General features: G+C 42.4%; 1 protein-coding gene across 1 annotated transcript in view; it reads left to right on the forward strand.

The window, feature by feature from the left end:
- The window catches only part of LRRIQ3 (leucine rich repeats and IQ motif containing 3), a 125,808-nt gene that overhangs the window by 58,470 nt on the left and 47,199 nt on the right, over window positions 1-20,139 (forward strand). The window contains exon 4 of the mRNA XM_027874005.1: window positions 9,228-9,390. Coding sequence (XP_027729806.1) covers window positions 9,228-9,390 — 163 coding nt within the window. The remainder of the gene's footprint in view (window positions 1-9,227; window positions 9,391-20,139) is intronic.

The raw sequence follows: 20,139 nt of genomic DNA on the forward strand, positions 1-20,139 counted from the left end.
GCAGCTTGGCCTGTTGGAATTGGATAACACAGGTGTAGTAGACACAGCCAGCACATTTCATTGGCATTCTCCAGTGCCATTCTTTGTATTTGAATAGGATCGTAGATGATGACAGTACTCCAGGACTGAAATTTGGACAGGCCTGAGTGATAATAAGACAAAGGGGTAAGGAGCTGAGAGCGGATGACTGTGCACTTGAATTGGATAGCTATGGGGTTAGGACTGGGAGGAGAGAAATCATCACAGGTTTGATGGCCAAGGACAGAACTAACAGATTTGGGGAAACAGAACAAATGGTAGATTAAAGAGATAGGCGACATTGGGAGGAATGGAAGGCTGGAAGGTTATGGTCAGATGGAGGACTTCGAACATTCTCAGGCATGCAGTGGAGCCTTCCCATCACAGGGGATGGGAAGAGTGTGGGTGTGACTGTTTCTGTGTACAGTTCACCTCAAGTCTTTAGAGATCTCAGTTCAAATCCTTCCTCTTTGTACTTCACTCGGATTCAACAATTAGTGATGAAATATCTTCTTTAATCAGCGAACATCTGATTGGTTCATGGGGGTGGAGGTTTTCCTATGATTTCATTGGTGTAGAATGGTAGGGATATTGATAAACTGAAATAATAGTGGAAGAGAAGAGTGATCCAACACTTACCTGCCTAATTTTGTCTTAAGTCCACAAGAAAATGTTTACAATTCCTTGGACAGAACCCTGGGCCTGGAGTCAGGAAAACTAGCTATGTGACCCAGGGTAAAGAACTCCACTTCTGTCTGCTTCAGCGTCGTTGTCGGCTGTAAAATGGGGATGATGATAGCACCTGCCTCCCAGACTGCTTGTAAAGCTCAAATGAGATCCTATTTGTAAAATGCTTAGCCAAGAGTTCCTGACTCTGGTAGATGCTAAGAAGTGCTTGCTGTCTCTGATTTCCTTTGCCTTGGGAACCCCAGATCCAGGGAGGAGGCCCGGCAGTATTGTGGGCGGGCGACAAAAGAAAGTCCTCAGAGTAACTAATTCTCAGAAGACTAATCCAGTGAGAAAGATGTTGCTTGCTGTTGTTTTCTTCTTTTTACAGTAGCATTTTAAAATTCTGGTCATTTTCTATATGATTAAACAACAAATCTGGGTTATTTGGACCTTTTTACGTTAAGTGGCACTTTCTACACTTGCTCACACACTTAAACCATCAGTAGTAAAAGTCCATTTATGCGATTGCGGCAGTGAGGGCTCGGGGTCTGGGGAGCCCTGGAATGCACATCCTGCACTAAAACAGATAAATTCTAGTCGCACCTAAGAACCTCGAGGACTGAGACTGTCACATCTCAGTGTTGGTATCTCCTGTTCCTCGCACAGTTTCTGGCTCAGAAGACATGCTTACTAAATGCTTCTTGATTAATTAGCTGATGGGCATTAATATTCAACCACTTTCCTAATCTCCAGCATTAACAAATTTTCCTTTCCTTTTAAATTAATTAGTTTTATTACTTATTTACTTGTATATCCAACCATCTATTTATTCATTCATTCGTTTGTTTATTCTTTTATCTATTGACTGATTTCCTCGAGGTCTCTCATTTCATTTCAGTGAGGAATTCCTGGTGTTGGCTACTCATCTATAACTTGAAGCTTTAGAGGGCTGTCCCAAGGACTAGGAGGTTTAGTGATTTCCCCCTGGTCACAGAGCTGGCATGATAGGAACTGCCAGGGCTTCCCTTCTAGCTGCCATGTCATACTGCCTCACGTGACAGCATGACCTGCTTACCCCCCACCCCCACATACGCTTTCATTTTTCTTTTACATGTTTTGTTTCTTTGTACATTTTATTCCCAACCTATTAATGCTCCTCACTACTTTAATGTCCCTTTTGCATTCTCATCAGCAGAGTGACTTGCATTAGGTAAATTTTTTTTTTTTAAATTAGACTCAGTTGAAGTGAAATTGAAATGTCATTTCAATATTGTTGAAAGACATAATACTTCAGGCTTTTTAAAAAGATTCTTCAAATACCCACTTTGTGCTTTTTATGGTTATAGATTTGATTTCTCCATCAACTTAGTTATAATAAGAAGATATCTAAGTCCAATTAGAAATGGGCCAATAATTTCAAAGTATCTGCCATGGCCAAAAATTATCTGTTAAAAATGACTTCTAATATGTTATTGACTATTTTGACTAGAACTGGTAATTGTAAGCTTGATGTTATCTGCTAGTTGTTCATTCCGCATAGGTCTCTAGGGTACTCTTTTAGATGCTCCAGGAAGCACTAAGACTGTAGTCACTGGGCCTTAATTTTTTTGCTAAGAAAATTATATGGGATCAAGATACTTTAATGTTTATTTTTTATTCCACTGCAGAGCCATGTGGGGCCAATCTAGCCTAGGAATAAAGTTGAGCTAACTAATCACAAGAAGGGCAAATGGTCCATCACAAACCTAACTACTTACAGATTCAAATAGACTAAAGATGGGACTGATGATGAGATGATCTGATAACAAAATATATCCATGCCTGGGAGGCCACTTCTCAGACCTTAACATGTTCATTCTGCTCCAGGGTTTCCTTCCTCTGTAAAGGCTGGTCTGATTACATCCTTTAATTCACTTTGACCTCTCCTATGCACTTAATCCAACCCTAATTTGTATTATAGTTATTTGTGCTTGTTTCTTCCCTTCTCATAGGTTCAGTGGTCTGTGGGATCAAAGGCCACCATTTTGCATCTTTGTGTTTCATTCCTTATTGGAGTCCATTATACAAACCAGGTGTATAATGAATGGCTGCTGAATTAAATTGAAGGTCCTTTCTAAATCTTTAAGTTTAATGTTTTAGAACTTCTAAATCCATATTTCTAGTTCTGACCCTTTACTAGCTCTGTCACAGATTATTTGATATTCCATCAAATTAGATTGTATATGTTAAAAAAAAAACAAAACAGACTCGTCTATTTCCTGGGGGAGCTCTGCCCCCTTCCTAGCTTTCCTGTTTTTGTGATGAGACCACCATTCTTCCAAGTATAGAGATTTTTGGCTTGTCTTTGATTATTTTCTCTCCTCTGACCATTTATTGCACATCAGGACTGGATTCCTATTAGAATGTCCTTCAAAATATCTGTCAGATTCATTGTTAATTGTCCCTTTTTCACTACCAATAACCTTGCCCCTCCCTCCCACCATTTAAGCCAATGGGGCCAATCTTTGTCCTCTCATGCTTCCTGACATACTGGACCAGGAGGAGGAGTGGGCATACGCCTTGCTCCTCAAGACCACTTTCAGCAACGTCTCCTTATCTATGTAGACATCCTTTACATCCTGGTTGATATAACCTATTGGACACCAGGTCATTCTCTCTTCTTTCTTAAGAGAGTTTCTGGCTCATAGTCCTCTTTTTCGACCTAATCCTTGCCCTTTGACTTGGGGACAACAGTACACATACATGCGATTGTATCTGAGCATGTCATGGCCTCGTTGGCTTCTATGATCTGAACCTGCGCTCCATCTCAGCGACTCCCTATGATCACTCTGTCTTTGATCTCCTCATCTTTTCTAAGAATGTTCATGGGCCAGAATTCTGAATTTCCTTTCTCTGGCTACCACTGCATCTCCTACGGTCACTCCCTGTGCTCCATTTCTCCTAAACCTATTCCTCCTCTGGATCATGAGCTCTAGTCATTCACCACTCACCTCGTCCAGGTCCTACTTTTGAACCTGTGAAGCTTTGTCATCGACACGAGTTCATCTTTACATTGTTTTTACCCCATTGCTGTTCATGCCTTGCCAAACAACATCACTGGGTCACTCTCATCATCCATCTTCTCCGCTTCTCTTGGCTTACTTTTGGATGCCACTGAATGAGGTCACAAAACCCTTCTTACTGGGTCCACTGCAGTTAACCAAACAAGGCATAAACAAATGTTCATCAAATGCAGACCATCTGCTTGCCATGTTAGGGGCTGGGATTACAAAAACAAACATGGAACAAGTTTATATTATCTAATTATTAATTTCAACCCAGCTAAACAATGGCCGTTCCAAATATCTTCCTAAACTACCTGCCTACATACCACCCCCGTGACCAGAGAACCATCCTTCACACTTTTCTGGGAAAACATCCATTGTGAGCTCTTTCTTCCCAATTCTGCATTTCAGAACTTCTCTACTCACCTCCTATTCCCTTCTTTTTCTGTGTCCTCCAGGTTCTGATGATGAGGTGATCCTCCTTTTTAATGAGTCCAACTTCTCTGCAGGTGCCTTTCATCCTGTGGGATCTTGCCCACTCGATTAGAGCCCCCCTTCTCTTATCTTCAGTCTCTTCTTACCCCTGTTGCCTACAAAGCTGATCATTTGTTGAGCATCTAATATGTGACAAGATCTAGGGATAAAGAGCTAAAAATGGAGCAACCCTTTATCAAAGATCTTATATACAGTCAACAAGACAAAAATGTGCATTTCTAAGTAGATCCCAATTAAAGCCTGGTGTTTGGCAAGTGTGGCAGGAAGGCGCCAGCATCTAGAAGAATCAAGGAAGTCCAGCCAGAGCTAAGAGATCTTTCACCCACCAATCAAGAAGCACAAACATTATTTTAATCGAGATCACAGAAAGGCATCTAAAAAGTATGTGTGTGTGTGTGTGTGTGTGTGTGTGTGTGTGTGTGTGTATGTGTGTGTGTGTAAGTGTAAGCTGGACGAAGGATGGGAGGAAAAGCTATTTGAGCACATGCTCCTCAGTCATGGCACTCCACCATCTTTGTTTGCACGGGTTGTGCCCAAGCCTAGAATGCACAGTCTTCTTATCTGGGCCAGATTGTCTTTCCTGATTCCATTGCTGCTCATTGACCTCCTCGCCAAATTGTCTTGTATTTATTTTGTATATGTTTTCTACAGATACATATACACATAAATTATAATGACAAAGTCACAAAAGCCTATGAAAGATAGAATTTAGTTATATTAAAATACCAATGAAAGTCATCACACTATGCGAAAATGAGGAAAAATCACAAAGATAGACAAAAATATGAAGTCTTAAAATTTAAGGTAAATGTCCCCAAATCACATAATCCACAATTTGACAATATTGTTTGATAACAAAATAATTTATTTCCAAGAAAAATAAGACTTTGAATAATTTATCGACAGAAATCCACAATTAAAGAAATCCTTATAAGCACTAGAAGATGAACTACAAACTTACTGAATGAAAACTTTTTCAAAAAATCCTTTAAGCCTCTTAGTAGTGACTCTTAAGAACTAGACAGCTAGCTGTATAGTGTTAACAGGATTTTACTGAGCCAGTCTCCAGCCTGAGAATGACTAAATAGCAGGCCAGAGACGAAGTACTGGTAAAAAGGTAGCCATTTGATTAACTAGTTTCATTATGAGGAACAGATTTGCGAATTGGGCATTCTCCTGATCAGAATTCCACTTTGCTGAAGGAAGACAGAGATTATATACTTAAATCACAATTGGGAAAGTAGCAGGGAAAGTGGATTACAAACAATTGTTTCTAGTACCAGAGTGATTTCCCACAATTAGCTCACAAATCCCACATTCACTAAGGTAGAGGTGTCCTGAAGTTCTGTGGGAACAGCATTGTTCAAGTCTTCGGGGGTTGTATTTGGTGGGTCGTAAGACCAGAGTTTTGTGATGGAAATAGGTTCTATAATCTTTGATTTGCTTCACTTCAGGTACACAGGCACAAGGAAGCCAGTGATTGTGAGTGTTGTCAAAGTTTGCTTGATCATTTCAAGCTGCATTGTAAGCTTCTGACTCACAAGCCAAAAAGGCAGCTCTTGAGAAAGTGAAATTATTAGCATATTCGTTACACATATCCTATTGATATAAAAATCATGATTTTCTCCTCAATAGACAGGTCTTTGGATACTTTAAAGACTTTCTTATCTCATCAACATTGGCACTACCTTTACAAGGACGTTGGTATCTTTCTCTTTGTCCATGACTTTGATCTCTGTCCTCTTGTAAATTCATCACAAGTGGTTCATCCAATGTATTAGGAATTTTTTTTCCTCTCAGAGCTCTGGTCATTTCATGGTATACCAGTGTACATCATCATATTTTGCTTACTTTCACTCTATATACATGTGTAGTTCACCATCTTTTAAAGACCTATTTTTGATGCTATTCTTAAAACTAAATCTTCATTGGTGGAATTGTGTCACAGCCTATTTATAGCAACTGGACCTCTCACTATTGCCCTTTGGGTGATAAAATTTTTCAAAGATTGTAACATTAATCTATGACTCACAGACATAAATCATGATTATAAGAATATTGATGTTTAAAAAATTGGGGCCTGCTTTCAGTGACTAAAAGCATTGTGAAGTTTCCCAAATGCAATCCATACTACTTTTCTCCTATTTAATGCTTGTTTCAAATCATTTTCTGTTCAGAGTATCAAAGTGATCGACTTCACAGTGTGGGTTTCCTCTTCTACTCCAAATTATAGTCTAACCAATAAGCATTCATCATTTGCTTGTTTTCCCACCCCCTTCATAGAGGTTAAACCAAACTCTTCTATTCACTCTAACCATAGTGGCCCTCAAGGTTCTGTTCTGAGCTGTATTCTGTTCTCCTGCTGTACTGCATTTGATGATCTCATCAGCTCTCATGGATTTTATGACCATCTCTATGCTGATGATTCTCAAATCTGTCTATCCTGCCCTAACCTCTTTGCTGATCTCCAATCTTTCACTGTTTTTCAGACATCTCCAATTGGATATCAGTAGACATCTTAAATTCAACATGTCCAAAGCAGGACTTAACATCTTTTCCCCTAAACTTCTCTATTACTGTCAAAAATACGTCTTCCCAGTCCTTCAGACTCACAACCTAGGGTCATCCTAAGCAGACTATTTTCTCTTTTGTTTTTCTTTCTCGTGGTTTTTCCCTTTTGTTCTGATTCTTCTTTCACAACATGACTCATGGGGAAATATGTTTAATATGATTGTATGTGTACAGCCTGTGTCAATTTGCTTGTTATCTTAGGAAGAGGGGAGGGGAGAGAGGAAGGGAGAAAAAAATGGAACTTAAAATCTTATAAAACCATCTTTACATGTAATTGGAAAAAAATACTATTAAGTGGAACAATAAAATAAAATAAAATAAAATGAAGAAGTTAATTTTAAAAAAAAGAAAGAAAAACTTGGAAAGACTTACATGAACTGATAAGAGTGAAGTGAGCAGAACTAGAACACTGGTCTCAGTAACAGCCACATTGTGCAATGATCAACCGTGAATAACAACTTTTCTCAGCAATACAGTGATTCAAGACACTTCCAAAGTGTTCTCCACTTCCAGAGACAGAACTGATGGAGTCAGAATGCAGAAGGAAGCATATTTCTCACTTTTTAATTTTTTTTGTGTTTTTTTGTCTGTTTTCTTTCACTACGTGACTAATATGGAAGTATATTTTACATGATTGCCCGTTTATTATTTATATCAAATTGCTTACTTTCTCATAGATGAGTCAGGGAAGGGAGGGAGAGAATTTGAAACTCAAAATTAAAAAAAAGATTAAAATTTGTTCTTACATGAAATTGGAAAAATATTATTAAGAAAGAACAAAAGTCTAACATTTGCTACTATCTAATAAATTTTTATAAAAAGTTTCCTGTAAAGATCCTCAGGTAAAGATTTCTGTGAATATTGCCTCCACACACACACACACACACACACACACACACACACACACATCTCACACTCCGATCTCTCAAGTGTAGCCCTTTCTCTCCACTGACACGACTGCCATTCTGGTGCAGACCCTCATCTCCTCGTGCCCAGGTTGTTGCAGTAGCCTTCTGGGAGTCAGCTTCCTTCGGGTCTCTCTCCACTCCAATCTATCTTCCCTTGGGCCACCAAAGTGAGTTTCCTAAGGTAGGAGTCTAACCATCTCAACCTTCACCCCCTCACACGCTCCGTGCATGCCAGTGGCTCCCTATTGCCTCCAGGATCGAATACGAAACTCTCTGCTTGCCATTAAAAGCCCTTCATGACCTAGCCTCTTCCTCCCCTTCTTGTCTTACTCTTTATTTCTGGAGATGTCCACATTGATTCAGTGACACTATAGCCTCCTTGCTCTTCCAGGAACAAGACCCTCCCTTCCTTAGTTCTCAACATTTTCTCTTGTTGACCCCCATGCCTGGAATATTCTCCCTCCTCCTCTCTGCCTGGTGGATTCCTTTGTTGTGGTTCAGTCATTTTTGAGTCGTATCTGACTCCTTGTGACCCCATTGAGGGTTTTCTTGGCACAGATACTGGAGTGATTTGCCATTGCGTTCTCTAGCTCATCTTACAGACGTGGAAACTGAGGCAAATAGGGTTAAGTGACTTGCCCAGGGTCACATAGCTAGTAAGTGTCTGAGGTCAGATTTGAACTGAAGTCTTCCTGACTCCAGACCAGGAACTCCATCCACCATGCCACCTAGCTGCCCCTACTGGCTTCCTTTAAATCCCAGCTAAAATTCCATCTTCAGCAACATCTTTCCCAATCCCTCTTCATTCCATTGCCTTCTCTATATTAAATATTTTCTATTTATCCTGCATATAGTTTGCTTTGCTTGTATTTGGTTATTTATTGTCTTTCCCATTAGATTGTGTGCTTCTTGGCAGTAGTGACTGTCTTTTGCCTCTTTTTGTATCCCTAATGTTTAGTATGGTGCCTGGAACACAGTATGGACTTAGTAAAATATTTATGAGCTCATTGACACAAACAACAGTCAAAAATATTATTCAGGATCTGCTATATGAATGAAATGAAGATGGACATTGGGGCCTCAAACTGTATTATGTAACCTGCTCTCAAGTAGCTCCCAGTTGAAGGGGGAAAAGATATTCCAACAATCAGAAATTCATAAACACACATACATTTTTTTTTCTTAAAAGGAGGCATAGGAGAAATGCTAGTGGGGCAGCATTGTGTCAACTGAATAGATTTCCAGATGGAAAGTTAGGAAGACTTTGGGTCCCTCTTCCTCAGATGCCAACCATGTGTCCCTGGGCAACTAACTGATCTTTGAGCCTCAGTTTCTTCATTTAGATAATGGGGATTAATAGTAACACATATTGTGGAGTGTTGCTATGAGGGTCAAATGAAGTGACAGGAAAACTTAAAGTGATATAAATAACATCATAAGATGCTATAAGAAATTTGGAATTTTTTTTTAATTTCCAGAAAATTAATTGATAATTCATTTTTTTCTTTTTTTTCCTTTTTAGGACAAAACCTTACCATAAATTGTTACAAAGGGAACCTGTTATTATTCCAGAAAAAATAGCTATTAAGATACAAAAGGAAAAAGAGGGCACATGCACCACAAAGGAAGATGAGAAGTCAGCCAAAGAGACTGAAGGAGAAAAGCCTACTTTGCCAGGAAGGAAGGTGATTGTGGGGAATCCTCATTGGGAGTTTTACGTTAGGAAATTTGAGCTGAGATTCTATTGCAAGACTATTGTCCAACTCCTGAGATAGCTTTGGAAAGTAATGAATGCCTCCAAAAATCGGAATTAAAAAAAATAGCTTTTAATATTCTGCCTCAGATTCTAGTGACTTTTAATCCAGATAATTGGAAAGAATCATTTATAAAATAAGTGAGATCACATGGTACATCAATTACTGTTTTGTTTTTTGTTTTGTTTTGTTTTTTATAATTCTTGCTGCATTCTTACATTAGGATGACACCAGAAGGATTGGCAGACAGTTGGTGGGATGGTGGAAGAGCTAACTTCTGGCAGTTCAAAGTAAGGAGAAATGTAGGTCAGCCCTTCCTTAGATGCAGTTTGACTCCCCAATCACTCATTGACCACCTGCGCTGTACAAAGCACTGTGAGAGGCATCCACACCTGTTGATGTTTCTTTACCGGGGATGTAGACGGTGAACAGCCTTTAGAGTAGACATTGTGGGCCCGGAGAAGCCCTATTCCTTTTTGCCTTCTCATAAACTGTTCCTGTACTTCAGACCTCTGAGGACTATTCACTTGTCTGTTGCTACTTGCTGTGAGTGAGGAAATGTCCAACAGAAATCATGACGTCCTTCTAGCACGAATAGTAAAACTACTATCTTCATTGCCCTTAAGGTTGGCCAAGACCCTTTTGATTCCTTATTTCACTTTAACCTCACTACAGCTCTATGAGGCAGGTACTGTCTACAGGGATTTAGATTCCCATTTCACGAATGAAGAAGCTGAAGGTTTGAGAGATTAAATCAATAGCCGCCATATAGCTAGGAAGTTTAGAAAATGAGATTCACACCCAGCTGCTGCTGCCTGGCTCTGCCTTTGGCGCCTTGGTCTACCAGGAAATGTGCTCATCTCTGAGAGAGCAGGAGTCTTTTCCAACCTTCTATAACCATGGTGTACAAACAGGATTGATAGATGTTTCTAGATCATGATTTCTGACCAAACCCCGCCGTTCCGTCCTTAGCGACTGCATTCAGGCCTATAGCAGTTTTCACCAAAGCCAATCTGTCATAATGTTTGTTAGTTTCATTTTCATGGGATTTAAAGTGGCAGAGAATTGTGGTGGGGGACATTTGGTCAAACCCCCTCATTTTACAAATGAGCAAACTAATGTGTAATTTGGCCAAGGACCCACAGGTTGTGGGCATCACAGATAAGATGTGAACCTTATTTATGGACATCAGCTCCAAGGAGTCTTCTTTCACATCGTGACATGTCCTGTTTCTCTATTAGGAATGTCAAACCCTCCAGATCACGGGTGCCATCTCTTGCCACATATTCCTTCTCAGATCATGCCTGTGCTGTGCCCCTTATCCAGGACATACTAACAGATAGTGCAGACTTGTAGTCCCTTATTATATCTGCACATTATATAGCAAGTGATCAGTAATTTCAAAGAAAATATAATTAGAGGGGCAGTTTTGTTAAAATATCAGTGAGATTATGTGAAGCTATGGGCAGACATATTTCCATTATGGTGAATGTTGTTTAACGATGCTATTCATTCTCCTCGGAGCTGGCCGTTTTGATTTTTCATATTAGACGATGATGTGATAATGATATTGCTGTTTGTTTGAGCCGCGTAAAGCCTACACGCGCGTGAGGAGCAGCTCTTTGGAGTTTCCGCAAACCTGACTCCTCCTCTGTTTTGCAGCTACAGCCACGGGGGCCAGGCCACGCTACTCAAGCCACTGAAACTGATTCTCCCCAACGGCATTGGCCAATCTGATGCTCTTATTGCCCAGACACCCACAGTTTGTCTTCAGTTGTGTGAGACTGGGCGTCAGGGCTCCTGGGCTCATTCGTTCGTTTTTAGTGCCTTTTTTAGGTCCCTGTCATCTCACCCAACACGTACCATGCCAACCGTCTTCCACAGTATCTTCTAGTACAGTGTGGTGGTGAGCTATATTAAAGTAAAAAGTGATTTAGGATTAGTGGTTTGGCTCTGTTTTATGAACATGTTGTTAGTTATTGTGCCTTTGTATTCAGTGTTAATTATGGCTTTTCAATTTGACTGATGCTCTTAGAGCAGAAGTAATGCTTGGGTTACATCTGTGTTTTCCAGTCAGCTTCCATCTACAAAACTGGACACACCGACCCATATAACTCAATTCAGCACCATATATTGGGGACCTGCTGCATGCTTTACACTTTTAGGCGCTATGCTGCTTGAGACTTGGCCCTTTACCATAGGCAACCTCTAATCAACCGAGGAGACAAGATGTACATATTTGAAGTAATTATAGAACAATATATGTCAGCATTCAACTAAGTGCCATTTTGTTTGGTACAGATAATAAAGTGCCCATCAGAGTAGATGAAAGAAAGATAGTATATGCCTGTGTGTGTGCTTCTGTGTGCAGGTGTGTATGTGGGAGTGCACACGTGTATGTGTAGGCATAGTCTGGCAGAAATTTCTGGCAGAAAAAGGGGCAACTGACCCCTAAAAGGAGACTAGTTCTGGACAGGCAGAAGAGGCCCTTGAGTCTTGCAGTGAGCTCAGAGGCTGGACGTTGAGTGCTGGGATTGGATGAAGAATATCTACTTTTTAAACAGAAGTGAAAACATTGGGACTTACCTCTCTTCATTGCCTGGCTTCATATGTCATTTTTTCATTGCCAAGATTATTTCTTCCAGGCAGCTCTGACTGTAAGGAGTTTCTTCCCTTTGTTACAGCAAATATATATCTCATTGTAGTTCCCACCAACTGTTCCTAATTCCTTTCAATGGGTTCAAGCAGAAGAAATATCTCCAAATCCTCCCTGGCCCCAAGTAGAGAGGAGGCAATAGGGATCACGGTTCCCATGGCTTTCTCATCTCTACACGATATTTCCAGTGTCTTAATTCATTCCTCCTATGGCATGGTTTTGAGACCCTTCATTTCCCTGTCATCATCCTGTAGTCGCCTTTCAGCATGCCCATTTTCTTTCTCAGTGTGATAGCCAAATTTGAACTCAGTACTTCAGATGTCATCTGAGTACAGTGGAACACTTGCCTCCCTTTGTGAGTGAGATCACATTGCCTTTTGTTTTGTGAGTGATCCCTGTTAACCTGACAATTTTGGGTATATAGGAGGTGGAAAGTAAATCTTGGTGCTTGTTTGCTTGCTAACAAACCCCATGAACCATTTTTGCATGGACTTCCTTCTAAATCCTTCCACACAATTCCTGCTTTTGCATGAGTCTTTTTGAATTCAATTATCTGTCTTCCTTAGCAAGTTTTGTGTTTATTCTTTGCAAACCATATCTCATGAAGTTTGACCTCTAATGCAGACTCTTGAAATATTTTTAGATCTTTTTTTTTTCCTCTGGCATCAAACATATCAGCAGTCCCTCTTAGCTCCACACTCTATATAGATCTGCTGAAGATTCTCTTGATGTCTTCATTGACATCACCAAATGGACGCTGTAGAACAGAACATGGACATGCACAGGGCCTTATGGGCACTCCAGAAGAGATGTCCACACAAGGTGAGATCAGTCCATTCATCAACATGGATTTGTTGTTTGGATTGAGTTAGGCAGGCAGTTCCAACACAACTAGCTGTGCTCTCCTCTAATCCCTATCTTTCGATCCTGTCCTATAAGAATACTAGGAGATGCTGCCAAGTGTTTTACTAAAACTGAGTCTACCTTGTTTATGGCATTTTTCTCCTATGTCCCTATAGTAAACCCTGTCAAAAAGAATATAAAGGTAGTCTTGTTTGACTGATTCCCATCAAGCTCATTTGAGCTGCTAGGGCTGGACAGTCCTTAGAATCTTCAGAAATCATTTGGCTAACAATCCATTCCAGAATTTTCAGAGAATCCAAACCATGCTATAACTTGCCAAACCCATCTATTGGCAGTTGTCAGTCAGTCAATAAGGACTTATTTTGCACCTGCTATGTGCTGGATACTGTGCTAAACTCAAAGAAAGGCAAAAGATAGTCCCTGCCCTCAAGGAGCTTGCAGTTTAATTGTTAAAAATTAGGCCCGACATTGCCCATTCATAATAACTAGATTTCTATAGTGCTGAACACACTTGATCTCATTTAATCCCTAAGGACAACATCCCTATGAGTTAGGTATACTGTCCGCTAAAGTGAACAGGGTGGCCTATAGCTGGTGTGGACTTGAGATGATGGTAGTGGAGAGAAGAAATATCCTCAAATCTTTTAGGGTAATGGATTTTTTCACCACTGAGGAAACTGATGCTGATGGAGTAAACAGAGCCACACAGATGGTGTCTCGGGAAAGATTTGAACTCAGGCTTTCCTAACTCTAAGTCCTTTGCTCTATTCAGTATGCCATTTAACTGCCTCATTTAATAACAAAAAATATGTATTCAGTGTTTATCATTAAGGAGACACATGGTCTAGATAAGAAAAAAAAGAACTCTCTTCTCTTGTTTATTTGGTAAGGGAACAGCTAGAAACCAAGACAGCCTGCCTTCATCCAGATCATTCCGAGTGTGGCGAGTGCGCTTTGACTCCGCTGTCTGATGGCCACGATATGTGGCCTCTCAGGGTGTGCAGGTACCTTCAGGAGTTTGGGGTTACCGCTTCTCTCTGCTCCCACAAGCTCAGGTCTCCCCCATTTGTTCGGGGGCAGTGACTTACACCCCAGTTGTGAGTCTCTTGTGGGCAAGGCCTTTTCTTCCTCTTTTTTATCCCTAGTGCTTAGTACAGCGCTTGGCACATAGTAGGCACTTAATAAATGTTTATTTACTAACTAACTGGCCCCAAGAGCATTTAACCGCTTATCACTGATCAGCTTTTACAGAGATATTTACTTCACAGATAAAGCAAGAGCAGATGTCCACCTGTCTTTCACCATCCATCCAGAGCAGACTCTTTGGGTGCCATCTTGGTTTCTGAGGGAGTGGGCTCAAAACTGACCTCAGCTCCTACATAGTGTTGATCCTAATAAGTTTATGTCCAGATACAACAAGACTGTTGGATGAATCTTTCCCCTGGGCTCCATTTTTTTTTGGGGGGGTAAGGCAATTGGGATTCAGTGACTTGCCCAGGGTCACACAGCTAGTAAGTGTCAAGTGTCTGAGGCCGGATTTGGACTCAGGTCCTGCTGACTTCAAGGCCGGAGCTCTACCCACCGCACCGCCGAGCTGCCCCATGGGCTCCAGTTCTAAAGTACATTGCTCAAGCTCCATCCTTCCTCCTCCAGGCATTGATGAGGGCTGCCTAGATCTCAAGTCCTTCATTCCTGCGGCTTGTTCTCTCACTGTTGAAGCCTCCACCCCCCTGCACCCAGGATGTGAAGGGATGAGTGAGAAGGTGAGGGGAGAGAAGGGGAGCATGGTGTCAGAGGGCCGTGGCTCCATGGTGCCCTCTCCTTACAGAACAGGGTCTCACCAGGCACCAGCACACCATCAAGTGCAGCTGAAGACGGGAAGGAGAAAAGGGGCAGAGAGGAAGGAGCACAGCTGGACCATCTAAGACTGTCAAGACTGTCCGTCGGCCGTAAGCAAGCCACACGGGAAAAGGATGCGGTGTACAGCACCCCCATTGGTGTGATGCGCTATCGGGCCCCAGCACATACTGTCCCTTTACCCATCTGGGTGACAGCCCCCGGAGCAGGGGCAGTAGAGAGTTCTCTGAACGTTGGTTTTACTGAACTCTCTCCAGCACAGAGGCAGCTCGGCGGTCGGGGGACATGGGGCACTGAGTCTGGAGTCGGGAAGGCTGCCCCGGGTCACAGCCAGCCTGACACCTTGTCACTTACCCTCTGTCTGCCTCATTTTGTTCATCTGTGAAATGGGGTCATGACAGCCCCTCTCTCTGGAGGCTGTCGTGAGGATCTGCTGAGTCAGTATTTATGAAGAGCTTGGGGCAGGGCCCGACGCGGTTCGTTTTCTTGTTCAGTCGTTCAATTGTGTCTGACTCTATGGGACGAAGACCATGGGGTTTTCTAGACAAAGGTATTGGATCGGTTTGCCATTTCTTTCTCTGTGCCTCCCCATTTTACAGATGAGGACCTGAGGCAAACAGGGGTTAAGTGACGTCTTGCCCAGAGTTGCACAGCTGGTAAGTGTCTGAGGCCGGATTCAAACTCAGGTCTTCCTGACTGCAGCCCCAGCATTCCCTGTCCGCTGAGCCACCTACCTGCCCTGCACGTAGTAGGCATTTAATACATGTTTGTTCCATTACCTTCTCCTTCCCCTATCAAAAAGGAGAATAAGATGGCATTAATATTATCGATGAAACGATCAATAGCCCCTTCTCTGTGGGTTTTAGATGTTTTAAATCCGTTGTTTCCTCCATCTTCAGCACCACAGGCTTCCCTTCCCATGTACTTTCTCTTCCATGTGTCTCTTAGAAGCCCTGGTTATTCTAAGGGTTCTTTTCCTCCAGTGGCCGACGTGGGGCTCGGACCCCTTGGGCAGACCTGCTGCAGCTTGTTGCTCTGAAAGGGAATGGGTGGGGGGACGGGGGTGAGGGAAGATCGGGAAAGTCCCAGTGCTCCAGAATCATTTCAACAGCAGCTCGGGAACTGGATGCTGAGTTTCCTTTGGAACCCCAGACCATAATTATGTTAATTCAAGTTTACTCACAATGAAGCTTAAAAAATAATATTAAATATATTTGTCAGAAAAATTTCCCAAGTATCATTTGTCATATGCTGATGATTTGAACTCATTTAGGCGGAGTGGGGGCTTTGTGAAACGTCTCTTGCCCTGGACATCACTTCCTCAGTGACCATTTTTGTTTCGGTCTTTCCGGGACAAAATATTTTTTTCCTTGATTAAGAAAATCGAGCAAGTGTTGGAGTTCACTGTTTCTGCTTTTGCTCTATCACCTGCTGTCACTGCAAATCTCCTGAGTGACTTAAGGGACCCAACCCTTTCTTGCTCTTCATGCATCCTGCCTGCCTGCTAGCCGCTGCTCACTCCCCATCATGCTGATATCCTGGATCACTGGTATTCCGGGTAGCATGGCCACGCCCTTCCTTCCTTCACTGTCTGGCAGTTCTTCGAGCAGATGCGAATCATCAGTAATGAGCAAGCCTTCTAATCTCGAGATGAAAACACCCGATTCCAAACAGCAGCAGCAGAACCTCAAAAATCAGAGGTTCACAAGATCTAAGGAAAGAAGCAACCTCAGAGATCATCTGACCCCAGTCACTACTTCTATAGATGAGAAAACTGAGACTCGGAGAGACTGAGAGGCCCAGCTTATAGGTCACTTTACGGAAGTGATGCACTTGTGTTCTAACCAAGTCATGTGACTGAATGCTCTGTGCTGCCCCCTAGACAACACTGCCTCTGACCTACAGGCCGTCTAATGTCATCCACGCCTGGACAGTGGTCCAGGCCTTCCTCACCACGTGCCTGCCCTGCTGCACTGGCTGCTGGCAGGTCTGCCTGCTTCAAGTCTTCCTGCTCTCCAGCCCATCCTCCATGCGGCCAGCAAAGTGATTTTCCTAAAGCACAGGTTCAAATATGGCACCGTTCTACTCCATAAACTCCAGTGTCTCCTTGTCTCCTGCGTACCTAGTTCCTGAATCCCTGAATCCCTCCCTTCATAAACATCCTTCCCCCCAACACACACATACACACACATCTTTCCACTCTGCTTGTACCTCATGCCCTCCTCTGACATGCTCTTTGATTCAATGACACTTGGTGTTCCATGAAAAAGACACTCTATCTTTTAGCTCCAGGCATTTTCTCTGGCTGTCCTCTCTGTCTGGAAGGCAATCCCTCCTCCTCTCTGGCCACTGGCTTCTCTGGCTTTCTTCACACCCTAACTGAAATCTCACTATCTACCTGAAAGCCTTTCCCAACCACTCTTAATTCTAGTCCCTTCCCTCTCTTAAGTATTTTCTATTGATCTTGGATAAAGCTCCTTTGTACATGTTTGTTTATTTCTTGTCTCCCCTTAGATTGTGAGCTCTTTGAGTGCAGGGACTGTCTTTTTCCTCTTTCCCTTTCCATAACATTTAGCATAATGTCTGGCACATAGTATGTGCTTAATAAATGCTTCTTGACTGACTAACCCAAAGTCATGCAATTTACCTTCATATCTAGACATCCCCAGATTCCTTTTGGAATCTTCTCCTGATGGAGAATTAGCTGAGGAAGTAGACTGGCAAGTTTTGACTAGATTTTCTCTCTCTGCAATTCTGATCAGTTCCTCTTACTTCTTCCTATGGGGTCTAAAAGAATAAGCTTAATCCTACCTGGGTAGTGTGGTAGAGTAGCTACAGTGCTGTCCTTGGAATCAGCAAAACCCAGATTCAAACACTGACTCGTTGTATAACTTTTGACAAGTCACTAAACGTGTCTGGACCTTAGTTTCCTCACTAGTAAATTGAAAAGATTAGACTTATTTATCTTTAAGGTACCTTCTGTAAAGCGATGTTATTATTCTCTGATCTTTTTTCACATGCCAGCGATTAGAATACATGATGATAGCTGTCCTGTCCATGCTGCCCAGGGCCCAGTGGGGATAGAAAATGGAAGCGGGCACCTCACCATGTCGGTTACAAGAACCATCAGCAGAGAAAAGCATAACTAAAGAGCTTGGTTCCAACAAGTATGGAGAACAATTGGGAATCTTCTAATAACTTATGGAGTGGGCTCTTTACATTTGTGCAATTGAAAAGTAATAGATGCACCTGCAAAAATGCAGATTAGGATCTCCATTAAAGGAGAAGGTGAGAGGACTAGGGGAATGAGTTGCTACTTTCCAGATTTTCAAAGAAAATAAAGTGCCCCTTGCAAACATGGAAGTGCTTAAAAGGGAAAATAAAGAGGAAAAAACAGGCTCTGAAGAGTCAGAGGGGAACCGTAGCCTTTGTCAGAAGGTTGAAGGATAGGAAAAAGTAATATAGAAAAGCAAGAGAAAAGAGACAGATAACTTTTGTAACTGTGAAATGGGTGGGAGGATATTCCTGTGGAGGGTAGGGCTAGACCCTTGAAGAAGAAAGAGCTTGTAGTGCTCTGAGAAATGGAGATGAGGGATTACCAATGCTGGGAGGAGAGATGCCACCCATCAGTCAGCCAGTCAAGTGACAAACATTTTATCAAGTGCCTACAATGCAGAAGGAAATATGCTTAGCTTTGGGGATGCAAAGGTAAGAGTAAAACAGTCCCTGCTCTTAAAGAGCTTACACTGTCATAGGGAAGAACACTCACACCTTTATAGATATATTCAAGACATATGCAAAGCAGATACATGTTGCCATGGAGGGGAAAGCGCTAGCACTTGGCGTCACTGGGAGAGGGTGCCGGAAGAAGGGGTCGTTTGAGCCTAGTCTGGAAGAAAGCAGAGGATTGCAGGAGGTGGATGGTCAGGGAGTGGGATGTCCAGGGTGGGATGGGCCAAAATCTGAAAGGCCAGCTGTGGTGGTTGACAACTCCCTGCTGAGGCGAGCTCAGGAATGTGGATGTGGCCATATTTCAACCTGACACGAAGAGTAGGGACTGCCTCCCTTTCCTCTCTGGAATCATTAATCATTCCCCAGGCTATAAAATATTTTGGAATATTTTGCTAAGAGCAGAAGAGTCTTGGTTACTTTAATGCACCAATTCTTCAGAAAGAACAGAAAGAAGGAACAAGGGAGAAAACTGCTATTCTGGACCTGACCCAAAATGAGGAACTGCCTGTTGGTGTAGAAATGATGAAAACTGAGAGATGAATGACTGAAACTTCAAGATTCTCAAGTATCACCAGGAATGGGGCAGCAGAGTCCGACGGAATCTGAGATTTGGGGAGAATAAATTCAGAGTGCCATGACAGGATTAACAAGTGTTCCAGGTCCTCCTATCTTAATGGGAAAATTTAGTTGTCTGAAAATGATCTGGGGTTTAGTGGTCTTCAAGATTGATATGAGGATGCCGCCAAAATTGGAAGGCAAACTTGGTCTCGGTTAAGAAAGGCACAGTTTCCGGTAAACAGGGGAGCGATAGTCCCTCTGCACTCTGTTCTGGTCAGACCTTGTCTAGAGTTTTTGTTGGTGTTCTGTCACTTTCAGAACACCTGTTCAACTCTTGGTGACCCCATTTGGGATTTGTTTGGCAGATATATTGGAGTGGTTTGCCATTTCCTTCTCTAGCTCATTTTGCAGATGAAGAAACTGAGGCAAACAGGGTGAAGTGACTTGCTCAGGGTCACACAGCTAGTAAGTATCTGAGGCTGAATTAGAACTCAGGATGATGAGTGCACTGTGGCACCGCCTACCTGTTATCTTCAATTCTAGGCATGTCATTAGGAAAGGTCCAGAGTAGGACCACCAGGTTGATAAAAGGCCTTGAGTCTATGTCATATGAGGATTTGTTGAAAGAATTGGTGGTGGTAGCTTGTGGCAGAGATGCCTGGAATTGGGAGAGGATTGGACATGATAGCTATCTTCAGATATCTGAAGGGTTGTCACATGTAATCAGTATGAGAGTCATTGGGTTTGGGTCCACGAGGCAGAACCAGGAACAGTGGGGACAAAGATTTACACAGAAGCAGTTTTAGACTTGACATTGAGGGGGAGAAGACAGCAGCAGCAGCAGCAGCAGCAACAACCACCACCACCTTCCTACCATCGTCCAAAATCAGAACGGGCTGCCAGGAGAGGCAGGGAGATTCCCCATCTTAGGAGGTTTCCAATCAAGGGCTGCGTGAGCAGTTCTTGGTTGTGTCATGGTAGTGGAGTGTGTGTGTGGTTTACACCAAAGGGCT

Source organism: Vombatus ursinus, unplaced genomic scaffold (assembly GCF_900497805.2).
Source record: "Vombatus ursinus unplaced genomic scaffold, bare-nosed wombat genome assembly UNPS02014804.1, whole genome shotgun sequence".
Classification (NCBI taxonomy): domain Eukaryota; kingdom Metazoa; phylum Chordata; class Mammalia; order Diprotodontia; family Vombatidae; genus Vombatus; species Vombatus ursinus.